General features: G+C 36.8%; 1 protein-coding gene across 6 annotated transcripts in view; it reads right to left on the reverse strand.

The window, feature by feature from the left end:
* sh3glb2b (SH3-domain GRB2-like endophilin B2b) overlaps positions 1-20,199 on the reverse strand; it is a 36,459-nt gene that overhangs the window by 12,657 nt on the left and 3,603 nt on the right. For all 6 annotated transcript variants that reach the window (XM_060863272.1, XM_060863271.1, XM_060863270.1 and 3 more), the window contains exons 2-5: positions 18,844-18,985; positions 11,606-11,734; positions 3,748-3,881; positions 3,471-3,563 (exon numbers count right to left, since the gene is read on the reverse strand). In XM_060863272.1, the coding sequence (XP_060719255.1) occupies positions 3,471-3,563; positions 3,748-3,881; positions 11,606-11,734; positions 18,844-18,985 (498 nt within the window). The remainder of the gene's footprint in view (positions 1-3,470; positions 3,564-3,747; positions 3,882-11,605; positions 11,735-18,843; positions 18,986-20,199) is intronic.

Consider the following 20,199-nt stretch of genomic DNA (forward strand, 5'->3'; position numbering starts at 1 on the left):
ATTTTGAAAAAAAAATTTGCAATATTACCTATGTGCAATATGTCTTCAGTGTAACCACTACTCTTTTTATACATTTTTGTTTTTGTATATACTGTATATTATCTTATGTCTTTATTCTTTTTATATATTTATATTTTTAAAATTTTTGCTGATGTAACAGAAATTTCCCCATTGTGGGATGAATAAAGGAATATCTTATCTTATTATAGGCTACTAGCAGAGTTGATTGAGGCTACAATGGGCAAAAGTTTACAGAAAACTTATTGCACTTATTTGGTTTTCTATCAACTCAGAACTGTTCTGTTGTCCTGTCTATTTGACATGCACTGTCCTGTGTATTTACTTGTTTATCGCGTCCTGTGCTACTGTATTGTTGTGACTGCACCATGATCCAGTTGAAATAACATTATTTTCTACTATATTGTGGAATGACAGTTTAAATAAAAATGACCGGACATAAATAGCCATATTATATGGCGGGGGTATCAAAACTTATGCACAGAGAGAAATGTGGCTACAGGTTTTCATTCCACTCACAGGTGCATCAGAAGCCACAGCTGGTTTGACCGATAGCTGAGATGAGCAGAGATGAGCTGATTAAAGTGAAAACCTGCAACCACACCTGCATCTTGAAGATAAGATACCTTTGTAATATGGCATATCATATCTTTTTTTCATCTATTATCATCTTTGTTAATCTTGCAGCTGCATGGCTGTTTGTTTAAGTGGCAATAACTTCTTATCTTGTGTGGTTGGTACAATCAGCACTAGACTAGATTCAATTCAATTCAGATTTATTTGTATAGTGCTTTTAACAATGGACATTGTCTCAAAGCAACTTCACAGAACATAAACATAATACAAAAAATATATAATATTATATAAAGATTAATATTAGACTTAAATATAATGTTAGACTTAAATGTAGTTGAATTGTGAGAACTTTGGTGTACTTTTTTTTTACGCCGATAAGTAATATTTATGTCTTATCAAAATTTAACAATAGAGAATTACAGGTCATTCAATCTTTTATATCTTTAACACACTTGGTTAACCTAGACAATTTAGATATTTCATCTGGTTTTGATGAGATATATAACTGGGTATCTTCAGCATAAGAATAGAAACTAATCCTATGACTTCTAATGATGTTTCCCAAGGGAAAGCATGTATATTGAGAAAAGCAGAGGTCCTAAAACTGATCCTTGAGGGACCCCATAATTAACTGGCAATAAACTGAAGGATTCTCCATTTAAATCTACAAAATGGTATAGGTTTATCTATCTCTTCCTGTCCTATACTTGAAAAGCACTGTAGTTGTGAGTGTAGAGCTTTAGTTGAGACTGGATCATGAGATGCTGCCACGCAGTTTCTAAAAACCTCTAGTTTATTTTTTCTCCACTTTCACTCGAGGTTACGGGTTGCTCATTTGAGGGTGTGACTATGACTATTATACCAGGTGCAGGTCTTTTATCTGTAATCATCTTTATGGTGCAAGTGATTTGTCTGTAAACATCTTTATTCGGATGGGGCAACAGTGTCTAATGTGCTAGTGAAGATAGTGCCTATGCTGTTAGTCATTTCATCTAAATCATTTGTGTTTAAGGGCACAGTATGCAGTTGAGACGGATCAGGCAGGTCATTTGTGAATCTGTCTTTGGTGGTTGGAATAATAGTTCTACCGATTCGATAACGTGGTGAGAAACGGTTAACCTGTTCTACAGACTGTATAGTGTGTACAGTATGAGGTAATGGTCTGTGATGTCTTCTAACAGATATGGATAGACGGAAATCAAACTTATAGTCTGTAAATGAGAAACTAGTACAACCAAATAGACTGGACAGGCGATTGAGCATTGTGTGTTTTTGTGTGCAGAGGATAGGAATTAGATTCCACCTAATGTAGCAATTCTTTCCTTTAAAATCCATACTGTAGACAGACAAACCCCTCAAACATTCATGCCACCAGCTGTAGATATGGCCAATAATAATGTGAAAAAAGCAGAGGGAGACAACTATGCCAATTTTGGTGCGCTCAAACATTTTGATGGCTCTATTTTTGCAAGCCATTTTTTTAAATGATCCAAAGTTTTTAAATTTGTACTCAATTGTATAACTTTTTAAAAGTAAAAGCAAATTGAAAAATGGACTTTAAAATACAGTAGATATTCATGCATATGTGTTTAAAAAGTACAGGAGTCGGAATTCAATGGTTCTGTATTAATGACCTGAAGATTCCAAATGTTACCATAATCTGAGATGTTATTTAGGCCCTAAGAAATGCTACGCTGGTCTACTTAATCTGTGTTAAACATTTTAAAGGCTCTTTATATGTTTTTATATTGGTTTGTTATGACTAAACATTTGATAGCTATATGTATAGCTAAATGTATAGGTTAAACCAGAGAAAACCAAAAGAGAAACAATACGTGAGACAAACACACAGACACTGGTACTCACATCTCCCTCACACTGTGCAAATGACAACAAAGAAACATGTTAATGCACATAAAAAAAGATAAGCAATTGCACTCCTCACATGTACACACACACATACATACATACATACAAACACACAGACCAGCGACATGCAAAAATGTGTTTATTGTTCCACGTATTCACATGAATTAAACTAGCAGTACTAGTTAGTCTTACTATCTAACTACCAGCTATGTATGTTTGAGTAGCCAAGAAATTCTAACCACTTTATCAAAAGCATTAGACCCAAATAAAAAAAAACTGTATCTGCTGTTCTAAATCACATAATGAGTCACAGGTCTTAATGCCAATATTCAAATTTTCTAGTGAATAGACTTACTGTGGAAAGGAACAATTTTTATTCTTGAGTTATGAACGTACTTAAGACTAGACATTCTTTTTTTGTTTTATGTTGCCTTCATGCGGCACCCACTGATGAATCATCAGGCATTTGCTAATAGGAAAAGGGTTTAATAATCTTTTGAAAGACTGTCTTGGGTATGACACATGATGACAATCACCCATCTGTAAGAGCTATGAAATTGTATTAACAATTCAACAATTATGTAACCCTAAGCCAAAAGTGAAACATCTTAGCATCTGGAGTAGCTGTGACTAAATGCTATTTTTAGACTCTTTTGGACGACTTCCTTTGCAATGAATGGTTCCAGTAATGATCATGGCAGAGCTCACATGAAGATTTCCTGATGTCCTGACGCAACTCAATCACGAGTGCAAACGTAAACACACTGCTCACGCGGTTACTTCATCATCATAGTGATTCACAGGGATATATTGCACCATTCAGAGAAGATATGGTTTCTTGAATAATGCAAGATTGCATTAAGTTGGGAAAATTGCAAAAGACTGTTTGAACAGGCATGCGGAGGTTGGGGGTGGGGGGTGGGTGGCGCATCCGGATCTAGAAAGAGTGGCCTAGGTTTTTTATTAAAAAACAAAAAAAAAGTTAAGCAAGTAGTAACATGACTCACAGCAGCCTTGGCTTCTGCCAGCTTGGCTTTCTTTAGGCGTGCTTTGCAGACATCCAAGTCAAGACGCCGGTTCTCCAATAGCCTTCTTTCTTTCTGAAAGACATACAGTTGATCTAACCACATTTGACCTTTGACCTGGTTATAGACAGAATACTCCAGCTTTGTAAATCCAAAGAATTCCAAAAACATTTGTAAAAAATATTCATCATAAATTCTGTTTGTGTGTGTGTGTGTGTGTGTGTGTGTGTTAACCTCCTTCCAAACAAGCTGATCTTACCGATATGGTTCTCCAATCACCCTCTAGAAAGTTCCGGAGAGGAGTGAGAAAGCTGATAGCTGATGTTTGTAAGAACTCTCTCTCAGCACTTCCTAGCCTCTTCTGAAAGTCTCCTACGGTGTACAAAGTACTTCCTAAACAGACAAAGAGTGAACTATTACTGTTTATTAGAATAGGCCTTACATTAGATTAGATTAGATCTTTCGTGATATACCGTGCAGGCTATCACAAAATGATCAGGTTATATTTAGGTCATGTTTAACATTTTATTTGTAGAATTAATTTCATTCATTTTGAAAAGGAAAGATTTTCAGCAATATAACACATTCCATTCAACTTTCTTTCCTGTTTCTTTCCTGATTTTAGACTCAGATTGTCCAGTCTAATAATTATCTAATAATGTCCAATAATTCATGACATCACAAATTAGAGACTGTCTGTCTGCTTTCTATCTGGTAGCTAAAATGCAAAGGAAACTTTGGAAAGGAATCAAAGGTACAAATCCACTATTGAATGAATATGAATTAATATTACACAGAAAATCCAAACAAATTAGTACATATGAGCTAAAGCTTCCTACTCCGTGAGGTAAAGGAGGGAACAAAGTCATGTGTTGAACCATATGAGGAATTTATAACTTTTAATCCCCTAACTGGCCACAGGAACTATGAGTAAAACTTCCATTTAACACTTGACTTGGTGCCCATTGTCTAGGAGAATCATTTCCATAGTCTTAAATCACTTGAAAAGTCTAAACACAGGAAATAAAGGACTTCTTCTCATGAAACACACGAGTAGGAGATGCCATCCGGCCCACTCCACAACTTCATCCGTTATGCAAACCATTTATAGAAAATAAAACTTTTATCAACTTTCAAAAATTTAACCCACAAACAAGCCCCGAAATGATCCTATAAAGCAGAAACAATTTCAAATTGTATTAAATAAACAGTGTCAGAAAAGCTGTTTCCTTTAATGGGGCACGATTTTACATTCCAATTTAAAAACTGTTGCCAAATACTTATACCAAATATTTTTAAAGGCTGTGCGGATCATGCTGTGAAGGAAACTGCTCCACATACTACCAATATTACTTTACTTCCTGTGGGTTTTATTACTTTCACTTAAATAATGTTTAATTGTTTAAATGAATAATTAACTGAGCTAAAATAAACATTACATAAACACTGTTGTTATGCTAGCTACACAATAGAGTATGGCTAAAGGTACGTGGAGACCCAGCAAATACACCCCTATGTGCAATAACCATGAGTAATATCTGATTAAAGTCTGTTAACCTTTTAGTGTGTGTCTTGTGAGTCAGTGGAGTTACTGGAATGTGATCGTTCACACAAAGCTGATAAAGTGGTGGCTATAAAATAGCTAAGGCTCTGGGTTTGGTCATCAGGATGTTGGGGTCCAAGCAACAGCACTGACAAGCTGCCATTGTTGGTCCCGTGAGCAAGGCCTGGTGGTCTGATCTCAAAATCCGAAGCAGTGACATGAAAAGAATTCCACTGTGTTGTAATGTGTGTGTGGCAATAATAAAGGCTTCTTCTTCTATTTCTCCTTCACTCTTCTATAAAGGCTTTTCACTGGATATTAGTGTGTGTGGCTGTGGGGCTTTGTGTGCTCATTCAGTCATAAGAGCATTAGTAAGGTCAGGCAAGGAGGCCTTCCTATTAATCCCAATGGTATCCAGGTCCGTGAAGGCCATCAAAGTTCTTCAAGGCCATCTTTCTTATATAGCAAATCATGTCTATATGGCGTTTACTTTGTTCACCGGGCATTGTCATTCTACAAGAGGTTTATGCTTCTAACTTTATAGAAGACCCACATATACTGTATATGTGTTATGGCCAAGTGTCTATACTTATAGTGTCTGTTTATCAACTGTTACACTCATGTCTGGTGCTAGAAATGTGGCAGGTTTTAAAATCTAACCCTTGACAACATTTTTAACTTTTGTCCTCCTGATTCAATAGTGACCCAGTCTGGTTTAGCTTTTTATAAAGCACGAAATATAAAATTATCCTCCAATGTTGTGTTACACCATTTTATTTAATTTCATTTAAACCCGTATTAAATAAAACATCTCATATTAACACCTTTGACAACAAAAATCTTATAAAAAATAGGCAGAAATTCTGAATTATTTTGACTAGTTAAGATTAGAAGAGTATATTTTTATGGACTGTTATATGTCAATGTTTAGTTAGAATCCTTTATTGAAACCATTTCAAATTGTTTAATGGCAGCACATAATAACACCGGTTGTCCTCCCAGATCAAACCCAGTAAGTCAACTGTTTACAAAGCGTAAAATGTATCACCCAAATCTGTGTTAAGCCTTTTAGCCAGTGTTGTAATGTAACGGAGTACAAATACTTCTTTACTGTACTTAAGTAGAAATGTCACGTATCCAGGGGCGTAGATTATGCGGGGGACGCGGGGGACATGTCCCCCGCACTTTTTATAAAAAGTAAATTTGTCCCCCTCACTTTTTTAGTGGTGAGTTGTGTTCACCACATGTTGAGGTTTTAATGGAGCAATGTATATAAATGCAGAGTGATTTAAAATTCAAAGAGACAAGAAAGTTTAAGATAGTCTATACATGACGTTCACGGCAATCAGTCACTCATTTGTCACGGTGGTGGTGATGAGTATAAATAGAGTCCGGGTGAACAGACAAGGGAAACAAACATGGTGGATGACGGGGTGCAAAGGATGATGGGTAATGTAGTCCGGTGAATGAGGGTAGATCACAGGGGAAACTTTACAGTATGCTGATAGGTAAAAGATGTCCTTTTAAAGGTACTGTCCCAGTGGCAAGCTGTTCTATTTCTTTCTTTCTTTCTGTTTTATAATCATATATAATCATAACGCATATAAAGCATGATTAAAAAAAGTCATGATTAAAAATAAAACCTGTCATTTACACAAGGGTTAACTGAAGAAAAAAAAAAACAGATAACACTAGACATTTCGTCCCCGCAACCTTTTAAATGATGTTACTCGTTACTACAAAATAAAATCAGAAGAAATGTGTGCGACACGCTCTACGGAGAAGCACAGGTACGCGCAGCGTGCACGCGCAGTCAGAGCTGGAGGCGTTTATCTATAACAGGGGTGGCCAACCAGTCAGAGACCAAGAGCCACATTTTTTTACTGTGTTACCGCAAAGAGCCACATCATACACATGGGCACACATGATCATCACCTTTTTTTTCCCTGCCATTTTGAGAGCGAACTTGACACAAATTGTTTACTCAAATGATCTTGCTCTTACTGGGAACCTTTGAGGTATTTTCATCAACACTCACATGTGCGTTTGACGAAAATACCGCATTGAACTCGAGCAAAGCGAACACGCATATTAAAAAGACACAAATGCAAACTTCGGTATGAACGCAAGAGCCGCATGAAACAGGGCAAACCGTTGGCCACCTCTGATCTATAACGTTAATCGGCGGAAAGCCGCAAAGACGGCAACCAAAAGCAGTGAAATTTCACTATTTTTATTACCAGAGTTGTAGCACAAACAAAATATTAATGCAAACAATCCATTCAATACTAAATAAAAATAACATTTATTGATTTGGACTTTGTCTTGTGAATATTTTTTATTAATGACTGCATTGGACACACTGTTTGTAGAGAACGCACACATACATGAACTGATTTGATTCAAGACTGGCATCATTACATCATACATAAAATTTTGGTGTCCACTTTTGCCATTTAATAATACCATAACTTTTGGCTTACTATGTAGTCATATAATATATAATATAAAACTCTTCTTGTTTTATATTCTCACTGAGGGCTAAAACCCCCTAAAGATGAAATCCTAGAACCGCCCCTGCTCTTATGCCTACTGAAAATCACTGAAATTTTACTTTTTACTTCAAATACTTAAGTACATTAAATATCAGAAAATTACTTTTGATACTTAAGTACAGTATACATCAGATACTTTAAGAATTTTACTTGAGAAAAATAAAGAAAAATAGATCCTGTGTGTGCGTGTGTGCATAAGAAAGAGTAAAAGTACTTGACAGTGTCTTTGTGTGAATATGAATTCATTACAGAGTGTAATTGTAATGGTATTTCATAAAAACAATGCATGGAATTTTTGGCATTGATGCTTGTTTTGAAATCACATGGGCACAGGCAGGGCACATGGGCACTTCCTGTTTGAGAGAGATCGGTCAGGATGAGCAGCTGGAAAAGAAAGATGGTGGTATCCATTTTTTATTATTTTTTGTTAAGGCGGCCGACACTACTGTACCTTTATTCTGGTGGCAGTTTAGGAGAAGTTGTGAATTTTTGTCTCTCCTGGAGATTACAGAAGTATTCTGGTAAAGAGTGGTCATCAGAAGCACTTTTATTGTTTTGGGACAATACTTCTAGGTAAAAGCAGACTTTGAGGAACATCCGGCCCTGTTTCTTGCCAGCGGCAGTGCAGAGGAACCTCCAGTTTGTTTTACTTCATTTTTCTCACCATGATCAGCTGTTTATTTAGCAGTTCCTGGACACAAGTATGTGATGTAAAAAAGTTGTCACAGGTGATGTCACAGGTCTCTTGAGACCTTCCATCATCTCAAGTACCACATATTTGACCTTTTTTTGCCGCTGTATATTTGCATTTTCCAAGCCTATGTGGTCCTAACTGTTATGCCATATTTCCCTGGTTTAATAGGCATGTACTGTTTGAAGGCACTAAACTTCGAAAGGGAACCAGACACTCATCCACAGTCACATCAGTGCTGATTGTTCATCACACATCAGTTGAATCTTCCTCATTGGATAAACTACAATACACATTCTTCTTACACTTACTACCTCTTTTACAGGTTCCTCTGTTCTCTATTATACATATTCTTATTACACTTACTTTCTCTTCTACAGTTTCCTCTATTCTCTTTCTGCCTTCACAAGATTCCAAACAAGGTCAAGAGCCTCTACTTTGTTGTAGCTTGTTTGTTCTTGTCTTGTCCCCATGTACGGAAAGACAGATCTGTGGGTGATGTTTACATATCTGAAGCCTTGAAATTGTCTGAAATTATGTGTGTTTATGGGTCAGGCAAAGGTAATCTAGGGATGTGGTAAGTGAGTGTACTTTTGTGCGTGTGTGGCTGAAAACCGCAATAGTTTGACTCATTGCTTCATTGCATCACCCAGTTTAGACCGGTGCATATTTGACCTGATAAGACCGGAGATGCTATACAATTAAATAAAACACACAAAATTCAATCAAAATAGCAGCCATTAAGTTTATGTGCGAATGCAACAGTAAGCAACTATTCGTGTTATTTTCAATCAAATAGATTAAATAAGACCATACTTCTGATATAAAATTTTAGTAAGCGTGTCAAATTTGGCCGCTGTATTTTACAGACAGTACATTTACAGACTACACAAAGGCAAAAGTTCCCAACATCCATTAAATCCCGAACACGTTCAACCAACCAAGCAAAGCACGGTCTGCAGATGTTCTGGATGTGAGCTCAGGATTGTATGATAAGCTCGCAGGTGTCTTCAAACAAATGTTTACCGTTCCTTGTATCTTGCAATAGTTCAGACCCTGTAATTGTGAAATGCTCTGAAAGGGTGGAATTATTGCATATGAAACCCTGCAATCCTGCTCACCTGGGCGACTTTAATTTTATCTATAAGGACGTACACTCATAAAAAATGCATAGCTCCTTAACCTACCTGGAGCAAGAGATCACATATGTAATGCTGCTTTACAATTAAAATAAAACTCGAGGCCAAGCTAGCCTCCAAATAATACAGTCTCATCCTCAACACTTCATTTTGTAACTGAACACTGGTTTTCAGATCATACACCTCCAACACTCAACTAAATTCTTCCATGTATTCTACAAGATACATGTATTCCATACAAGAATTCCATGTATTCTTTACATGGTCAAGATTCTGTACATGCCAGATGACACCAGGCCACCCAGACAAAGCCTCACTGTTATCCTGATGAAGCATGGAGAAAACTATTTGGACATAACATAAACAAGAACAAAGAAATTTTTAGTCAGGGACTTAAACAGGACGGAACACCCTTTTCTCTGCGTAAACAATGTAGAGGTAGGCAGACAGGCTAGATTCAAATTTCTGGGAAGCAATGTGACTAAGAGTCGCTCCTGGTCACTAAACACTGCATACAATGTTAAGAAAACTAGACAAAACTTGTTTTTTCCTGAGTCGTATTGCTATTTCTTATACCTTGACGTCTATGCTTTTTCCTAATGGTTCCTTTAGGTCCAAACAATACTTAAATAAAAAACACAAACAGGACAAAGCTTACAATAACCTTCTGAACCTTTCTGGACACTCATTAACCAATACTTTGTCCACCCAGCACTGCTTGATTTGCTCATTTTCTTTCAATTTTACTTGCAAAAACGAACTGTGAGGGCGATCTTGCATAGCCCTTATTAGGTCATTCCACAAGTCTTCACAAGTTATGTTTACAAAAGACTTTCAATATGATTTCATGAGGATCTTCTTCTTCTGAATCCATTCCATTGTTGATCTGGATTTGTGCTTTGACTAGATTCCCAATCCCATTTAAAGAGAAGCAGCACCATAGCATGATGCTGAAAACATCATGTTTTATAGTGGGTTTGGTGTTTGTTTGGAGGTTTATTGTTTTTGCAAACAAATAAACTTGTTTTTGCTAAGTTCTAACTTAGTCTAATTATAAGAAGACATGTGGTTTAGGGTGATTCAGATGGGTTTAGATTTTTTTTGTGAGAAAGGGATTTGATCTAGTCACCCCATAACCCAGGCGTGTGAATACAAGAGACAGGGTTAGGGTTAGGGTTGTGACAGGAAACTCCTGCAGCTCTGTTAATATTGCCGTACGTCTCTTAGTAAGCCTCCATGACAAGTTTTATTATGCTTTCATCAGTTGAAGGGACGTCCTATTCAAGTCACTGTTGTGCCCTCTTTTTCTCTGCTTGGTCTTGATGTTGTTTCATGCTTCAGCAGTCAAATGAAACCAAAGTGATGTCAGGAACAAGAAACTCTCACGGAAACAGTTGTGTGTACTGTGTTTAATCAGAAACACTTCATTAATAACAGATGCACATAAATGTGATTAGTTAAGTCTAAATTCTAGGCTGTGCACACTTGTGTAACTAAGTTACTGTACGTTTTTTCTCTTTTTCTTGCTTTCTGTGCTAAATTGTTCCTACAATTCAGCTGGATTCAATGCCGCTTTAGTGCTGATCAATAAATCTGATGATTCTTATTATCTTTATCACATATGAGCAATGTATTTACGCTAAATAAAAAATGTCTGGGACATTATTATATCTTTAAAAGAAGCTCCATTGGCCTATACAAACAGAATGTGACGGAGTGTATCTTAAAATACCTGAGCGACTTGTCAGTATTGATATGTCATTATATAGCTGGTCATTTTTATGCTGCAGATATATTTGCATTTTGAAGGTAAAGATAATTTAGAAATAATTTAAAGAATAACTATTCCAATGTCATTTTTTTTACTAATTTGTGCATCATTGTACTGCTGATGACCTGTTCTTATTTTAAATGTATTCAGTAATCCGGTTCCATGCTTTTGGAGTATAACAGGGAAGACAAGTGTGCCATCTACTGCCCACTGAACAGCATCAGAATAAATACAGTTCATAAACCAGTGTGTATGCTGTAAAGTGGACAGCAGTATTCTTTGTTGAGAATTGGCTTTATAAGACCTCGATTCCATCTCATTCATTATCGGTGTCACACATTACCCTTTTCTGAAATTAATAACCGAGAAAAATCCCATCAAATATTCGCTCTGAGAGCACAGGTTCAGCTTTACATACCATACGCAGTCCCAGGTCCAAAGTCCTTAGCAGCATCCTGCATGTACTGTCCCAGCAGCTCACCAGTGGTTGTTCTTGCTGGGAGTTTTCTGTCCAGTTTCTCATAGAAGAACTCCTCAATGCGGGCACCTATGTGGACATTTGTATTAAAAGATTTTACCAGAATTTACACATTACAAACCTCAGGCTATGATTTGCAAGAAACAAACAAAAACAGAACTAAGGATATAAAAATAAAGAAATAATTGTAATAATCATTTTAAAAATATCAAGATTTAGATGCATCATGAATATGATTTTTATATAGACTTATATATGACCTCTGCTATTTTTAAGATCCAAACAAGGCACCAGAATTGAATCATGAGGTCCATAATCTATAACAAGATTCATTCTGATCCATAATTCAATATTTGAGTCACATTTTCAAAATGATCCAACACCCAAGTGGTGCTGTAAGCAGAAATTTAGAAATGGGAGATTGGGAGAAACAAATTTAAAAAGTAGGCTACACTGTTTTAGCCTCGGAAATAATCAGTTGCATTCAGCATCGTTTCCCCAAAATTATTGGAAACGATCATTTTAAGCTGGGCTGTATGACATACAGAATTACACTATACTGTAATAGAATAACTTGAAAAAAAATAGAAAATGTTTTTAAAAATAACTATATAGTTATATGTGCATGTGGTTATTTATTGACCTCATTGCCATAGCTCTAACTGTAGGAGAAATAAAGTCAATCATTTGAAATATATGATTGGCTATAGCTAAATAATTTAATATGATTTCTTAGTCAGCAGCAAAGAAAGCTCTGAGAGAGAGAGAGAGAGAGAGAGAGAGAGAGAGAGAGAGAGAGAGGAGTCAGCTAGCAAGCTAAAGTTAGCTAGCAAGCTAAAGAGAGGCGTTCAATTTTGAAATGATTCCCTTCATTGAACAATATTCAGGTGAATTAATTTTGAATTCAAAGGCATGATATGCTGCCTGTATCGTGTTTACCATGCTTCTGAATTATCTTTGAAGGACCAGTGTAGCTGCAGGCTTTTATTCTGAACAAACTGGTGCTCACCTGAGACCAGTCCCTTAATTAGGTGGAAACTGATTAAGTGGAGTGCAAACCTAGAGCTACACTGGACTATCCAAGCAACATGAAGAGACACAAATAAACCAATAAAGACAGACACACAGAATGAAGAACAACACAAGATCACACGTGAGGTGAGACAGACCTCAGAAATTCGAATTGTACATTCTTTGAAAATTTGACTTTATTTCTTTGGAAATTTTATTCTATTTCACCCCTCCTAACTTCCAGGAGTGGTGAGAATCACCTGGATATCTTCTTTTACAAATATGCTTATGCTTAATGAGACCTCACAACAAAGTCACAAATGCCCCCTTTCCACCAAAAAGAACCGTGTGCTGGTTCAGAGCTAGTGCTGGTTCAAAGTTGGTTCCACTGGCGAGCCTTCTAAGAACCGGTTTGCCTTTTCCATGGGCTAGAGAGCCATCACATAGCCGAGTCTTATGTCACCGTATACAACGTTATACAGCAACATTAGCGCAGCAGTGGCAAACACAAACACAACATCAACAATGGCGGATGTTGCTTTACTGTTAATGCTCATGGCTTTGCGAACCTACATTGGCATCCAAACGCGGCGAATCCAACGTGTACGTGCAGCTCCATGTAATTTGTATAAACGGAGGTTGTAATCGAGAATAATGGAAAGTACATAACATTATTTTTTTCATTAACACAGAAAAAAGGTAGCCTTAGCATGTAGCTACCTACTATCACGTGTGCTGATAATTGAACATGCTGCGGTAAAGTAAAAGTGTATTAAACACTGGTATACTTAAGGTACATTATCAAAGGCGCTAACAGTAACCCTGACCCCAGAAGGTGTTCAGTTGGTCTGATTTACACGAACCCTTACAGATTAACTCACCTCTCTAGGGACTGTACAATGGCACTGTAGGCACCTGCACCCAAAAATGGTGTCAAAAATATCAGGAGAATAATTAACAAAGTCAACGTGGTGACATTGCCCCACTCATGTACTACTTCACCATTTCTTCCTCTACTGCTGATATTTCAAGGTGCACAGATTCCAGTAACTAGGCCAGAGTGTCCACCTCACTGCCCCAAGATAACCAGCGAGGCCTTGGTTTCCAGGTCACGTATACCTGTGAGTTTGTCCCCTTCGAATGAAACACAAATTGAGGACTGCAAAAAAAATTCTTGAACCCAAACACTTCTAGTACCTGTACAGTGATGGCTAAAAGGAGTAAGGTTCTGGATTAATGATCAGAAGGTCAGGGGTTCCAGTTCAAGCAACATTAAGTTGCCACTGTTGGGCCCTTTAGCAATGCCCTTAACCCTAACTGCTCCAAGGCCACTGTATCAACTCTTATCTTGTGCTCTGTCCCCAACTTCCTTTATCATGGCTGACCCTGCAGTCTGACCCCAACTTCCCAAGCTGGGATCTGCAAATGAAGGATTTCACTGTTCTGTAATATATATGTGACAAATACAGGCTTCTTCCACCTTTGGCTCTTAGGTGTTCCTGGATTGGTGTGCATCAAGCCAGTGTGTGTTGGCCATGGCTGTGCTTCACCATCGGTGGTATCTCTCTTGGGGCTCATAAAAATTATTACACACTTCTTGAAAGCGGCAAGTTGCCTCCATCCAGTACAGCCAGTGCAGGATCTCTCCCTTGTGCTGCATGCTTGGGTAAAAAGCTCATCTTGTGTGCAACTGTTTGCCAGATGACTTTTAGGTAACCATGTGGCTGAACCAGTGTTTTCTCAGATCCATCCAATTTTTGAGTAAAATTAACCTCTTTGATTTGTCCATCAAAACTTTCCATTGAACCTGCATAGGATTCGTGCAGACCAAACAGCAGCCACTGTTTATCTGTCGTGTTGGAAAGACTTCGATGGTCATTCTAGTTTGTCTAAACTTCCACTAGCCTACTGGAATATTTCATCATCTCTCAACAACCTTTTAGTCCTAAGGTGTATCGTTTCCGAATAACATATTATCCAGGTGATTCCCACTGCGCCTGACGGTAACTGCAGTTCTATGATATCTTGATTACCGCCAGGGTTCCTTGACTATCCAGGTCAAGTTTATCTGATCAATGTTTTAAATATAAATTCACAAACAGAACAACAATAAAACAAATGACCCTTTTTTTGTCTGATGTTTTATCCAACCACAGAGGTTGTCTTGATTTATCACAAATACTCAAATAGATATTGAGCCTTATCTAACATTTCGGCTAAATACCTTTCTTTGAATTTCTTTAATATTCTGTAAGTTATTCTATTGAGGTTGACCATTTATTGCAAAGCCATTAGTGATAGTCTGATGGCCATTTTCTGACAATAGTTCAGCTACAATATGTGCTGTTATGCTGAGTGAATACCAGTCCCCCGCCAGATCACAGATAATGGCAAAACTTTTGCCTTAGATTGGAATAAAAGGGCAAATCATACCACAGCAGATAAGAAATGGAGAAAAATTCATGTGAACACCACTGTCAAAGAAAATGAAATGGAAAACCTTGCAGATAAAAGAAAAAGAAGTATATTTTACTTTTCCACCACGTCCAGAAGTTGCTTATTATTATAAAAATAGTGTCTTTATAACAAGTACGATCATTTGAAGATTATGAAGATTTTCAGGTGGTTGAGAAATGCTGGTTCTACTTAAGATGCCACCCATAAATCTCCTAATGGGAAGCCTACAAACTGTATTGGATTTCCAAACTAGTTAGTTGCTCAAGGGGAATCAGATGTTCTTGTACATCTGGATTGGTAAATAAAAAAAATAATAAAAAATCAAAAGCTCTCAGACATTCTGGAAGAGTTCCCAGCACTGTGGCCATTAGCTTCAGTACTCAAAATGGGAGAGTTGGAAAAGTGGCTGAGGTTATGATCTGGAGCATAGGGAACTGCAAATACAGGAAAACTTACCAGTGTTGTCAACTGGAGCATGTGAAGAGTCAGAAAATTACATGTTAGAGTCTCATTTAACTGAAGACATTTCACCACTTATCTAAGAGGCTGCTGTAAAACGCGTGGAAGCCCCTCGGATGAGTGGAAAAACATCTTCACGATTATAACAAGTCCAGGCGCCTCATTAGAAAATTCACTCCTCAGATACATTCAAAACCACCAAACATTTGACATCTCGTTGGATACAAACTCGATATCCACTGCAGCAACACAACCACTGTGGCTCTTTGTCCAAATTATTCCTATATATCTTGTGTGAAACCAGAATAATGATGGAAAACTATAGACCATTGGGCATTTTCTAAGATAAAAACCTTACACTTGTTTTTAAACCGACTTTTACTGCAGTTCTTATTCTTCAGAGCTGATTCAAAGCACAGAGCTAATATCCTCCATTTTACAGCATTGTAACTACCTACACAATATAAAATGTTAGTGCTGTACAGTGTACAGTATAATAAAAAAAATGTTTAAAAAAATCCTTATTTAAAAATCTAAAATAAGGCTAAAGACTAAAAATGTTCCCTCTGAGATTTAGCTGGAACTTATTTATCCAATTGATCCATTTATTCATTTATCAAAAAGCATTTATAGCTCAGACTTCTGTCACTATGATAAAAATGAATAATAAAAAAAAAACTAAAACTGATAAATTTAAGAATAAAAAACTAATTAACTAACTAACTAACATCACTAACAATTCAAACTTCTGCTGGCAACATTTAACATGGCAAATATGAGCTCGAAATGTTAAACAATTACAAGATTTTATTAATTTTAAGTTTTTGACATGGCCATGTGACCATTGCAGTACTATCGCACCTCTTGAACTTCAAAGAACGGTGTAAAACAATCAGATATGGTGTAAAACAATCAGATATCTACCTTTCCAAAGTCACCCAATGGTGTATAATGCAGCATTTACAATAAATGTCAACATCATACAGCAATCACTTACTTTTTCTGTCTCGTCTGTGCATGTGTGACTGACTACATAAACATCATATCAAACTTAAGCTCAAGTCATCTCTCAACACACCATACACTCTTATTTTTCTCAGCCTGAGCATTTGGTGGATTTCTGCCATCTTACAGCAACTTGCTTTTGCCTGTTACTGTCTCTCAGAGTGTGTGGTCAAAGACAATTCTCTACTCAGTGTACTATTATGTAAAAAAACCATTAGCTTGCCGCCAGAGTTCATAATAAGGAGCTCCAAATACACGACTTATGCTCATGCAGTCGTCATTGTATCTCTTATGTATCTCTTGATCATCTAGACCACACTAGGCTCCTAGTTTATAATAAGCTAACTGACTCAAAATGGACTAGATAACTAGGGTTTTATTTCACATGTGCTTCCTTACAGCAATAATTATTCTTATTTTTTATTTTATTCATCATGCCAGAATTTCTTATTGTCAATGATCAGAGGCAAGAACAACGGACTAAGAGCTTCTGTTATATCTAAAAACCTAGAGTTGTAGATATATTTTCTTGCGTACTTACTGTGTGCTTCTTGCCTCATCATGCAATGTTTAAGACGTTTTATCAGGTTACCTACTGCATATTTCAGGAAGATGCTATAGTACCTTCTCCTAATATTTTTGATGAACTCTTTTACAAAATAAAACCTGCTTTAGTTTACTTATATGAGAACCAAGAACTTATACGTTCGTCATTATTTTCTCCTGTGTATTCTCGCATCTTAATTACTTTACACTGCAGTGATGGGCCAGTCATCACATCACAGTAGTGTAATGTAATCTGGAGCGACCTTCTTTATTCCACACTCCATAATGGTCATGTACTTCAATCCTGCGAATCTTATTCATTTAATTCAGTGCAATGGACATTGCCTCAAAGCAGCTTTACAGAACATAAGAAAAATATTATACAAAATTATTATTGCTATTATGATACAAAGGTTCAAGATTAATGTTAGACATATTAAATGTGTTTGTATTTTTTTTTTTTATCCCTAACGAGCAAGCCTGAGGTGACTGAAGCGACTGTAGAAATTAAAGACCCTCTCTGATGGAAGAGGAAGAAACTTTGAGAGGAACCAGACTCATTTTGGTGACACTGGAGTGTGTGATTATATATACACAGTCTGACAATTGTGTTTCGATTAGGAGGTTGTTATCCTCATTACTGGCGTCATAATACAGGTTGTCCTATAACTAAACTCATTGAACATTGAACAAACATTCAGCTACAACCAACACTAACGAGACAAGACTTCAGTCAAAGAGACAACATAGTCGCTCGGATGGGAAACTGCTGGGCTGCCAAAGCCACAGAATGTTATATTTTTATATACCAACTTGGAAAGAAGCATGTTGAGAGGTTCATATTCCAACTGGGAATACTGGGATCAGGATGTTTATATTGCCAACACAGAGACTTATCACATGTCAGCTTTATTAGGCCTCGGTGTTGTTTTTACTTTTTTGTGAGCTTGAGAATATGAGATTATGCCACAGTGAACATTATAAATTCCATTAGGTTTGGCTGGGGAAAAAAAACACTGGTGAAGTTTTAAACCAAAATAGATGTTCTACCTGACCTAGCAAATCACTACTAACCATCTACGTGACGTTAATTCAATTTTAGTTCAAGGTCATTACAAATGGAATTTTACAGCATTTATGCAGAAAACTAAAAAAGAAAAGTAATAATTGTTAAAGAACTTTCTACATTTTCATACGCGGCCTGAGATGAAACCTTTATGAGTTGCAAAGCTGATTAAACAATTGATTCTAATCGATCCTAGTTACTTAGTCACTAACTTGTTGGGCATTATGTAGGGACTGGCATCCTGAACAAGAACGTATTAGCACGTCCTGCAGTGCTTTAATTCTCTTTTAATACATGGCAACACAACATGTTCGGAATTGATTCATTTATATTTACAGTATGCTTAATGCTGTGAAACATCTGAAAACAAGGTCAGAACTCTTACGTTATAACAGCTACAAAACAGTTCTTTTTTTCCAACTAAACAGACTTAAGTATCCAACAGGACTATGGAATAAACCAAAGAACACAATTGGGCATTCTTTAAAAGCTCACATTTTAACATTTTTTAAGTTCTCTCTAAGCACAACACACCGCTTTATGGTGTTAAACATGGCCGCTCAATCCGACAATGCCTGGCGTGACGTGAATTAATGAACCATGTAATCCATGCAACCATGTAAGGGATTCTTACTAGGGTTTGGCTGCAGCAGCACCTCAGTCTGCCTTAAGATCTTCTCTGTCCAGTTCTTGGTGCAGTCTCCTCTAGCAAGCAGGTTTTCCAGATGAGCATCCAGTTCGGTTTTCTCCGCTTGACCCAGCTTCTCCTCTGTGAACTGAGAAGAAAAAACAAAAATGTGAAATCTTAAGTCCAATTAATGAATTCTCCTTATATTATATGTTCATATGCCAATACATGCTTAGATAAGCTAATACAATGGCAGAGAAGGTCATTTTGATGGTGATTAGTGCATATTTAGTCAATTTTTCTACCTTGCAAGATCACAGGAGTTTCATGTGCTGTTTTCATCGTATTAGCCTACTCTTTACCGCTATATTAGTTTTATTATCCTATCTGCTTTCACGTTAAGGAAGATCTAACACAGAAAGAAAAAAAAAAGCTGGAGTCATTCTTACAAATCACTTTTTCCAATCTGCAGCGTGCCAAATACACTCTTCAAGACACACATAATTACTGTGTTCAAGACTCGACTTACTGAAGCTTACAGAGAACACTGTTAAGCCACGTGAAAGCGAAATCAAAGAGAACATGAGGATGTAGAGAAAATAGCACACACACACACACACGGTATCATTAGGCAGAGAATTTTTGTGGGGCAATATGCAAAGCTCTAAGAAAATGTTTCATTCATTTACCAAAAATAGTCAGTTGAATAAATAGCTTGTAACTTTAAACCACACATCAGTCAGATTTATTATATACTACGCAATGCAAGTAAGTGAAAATTATTGTCCGAAATGAAAATGAATAAAAAGCCGGACGAACACACAGGCAGCAGTGGTGGTGGTGGTGGTACAGTACCAATAGTAAAAGTAATAGGGTTAAGAGCCTTGCTTAGGGGCCCCAGCAGTGACAATGTTGGGAAGTGAACTATCTTTTGACTGGTAGAGCAACATCTTAACCGCTGAGCTACCACTTCCTCTGGTAATGCAGCAGTAACACTAACAGTAGTAGAATTAATAATAGTAATTAAATAGTATTAGTAGTACCAGTAGTGATACCAGTAACAGTAGTAATACTAGTAGTGGTTGGAGTAGCAAAAGCCTTTTGACTTTTAAGCCATTGCAATCATATATTTTGACTTTTCAAACATAATTAATGCTTAATTAAATAATGAACAAGTAATAAATAAAAAAGTTCTTTCATTAGGACGACACCACAAAACTGACTTATTATATAAAAAAAAAACCATCACACTTATTATACATTTCATTTGACCTCCAAAGTCATCTGGGAATTCCTGTCTTCTAAGATATACCATAAGATAAGATATACCTTTATTCGTCCCACAATGTTACAGCAGCCAAG

This window comes from Tachysurus vachellii, chromosome 26, assembly GCF_030014155.1.
Source record: "Tachysurus vachellii isolate PV-2020 chromosome 26, HZAU_Pvac_v1, whole genome shotgun sequence".
Lineage (NCBI taxonomy): Eukaryota > Metazoa > Chordata > Actinopteri > Siluriformes > Bagridae > Tachysurus > Tachysurus vachellii.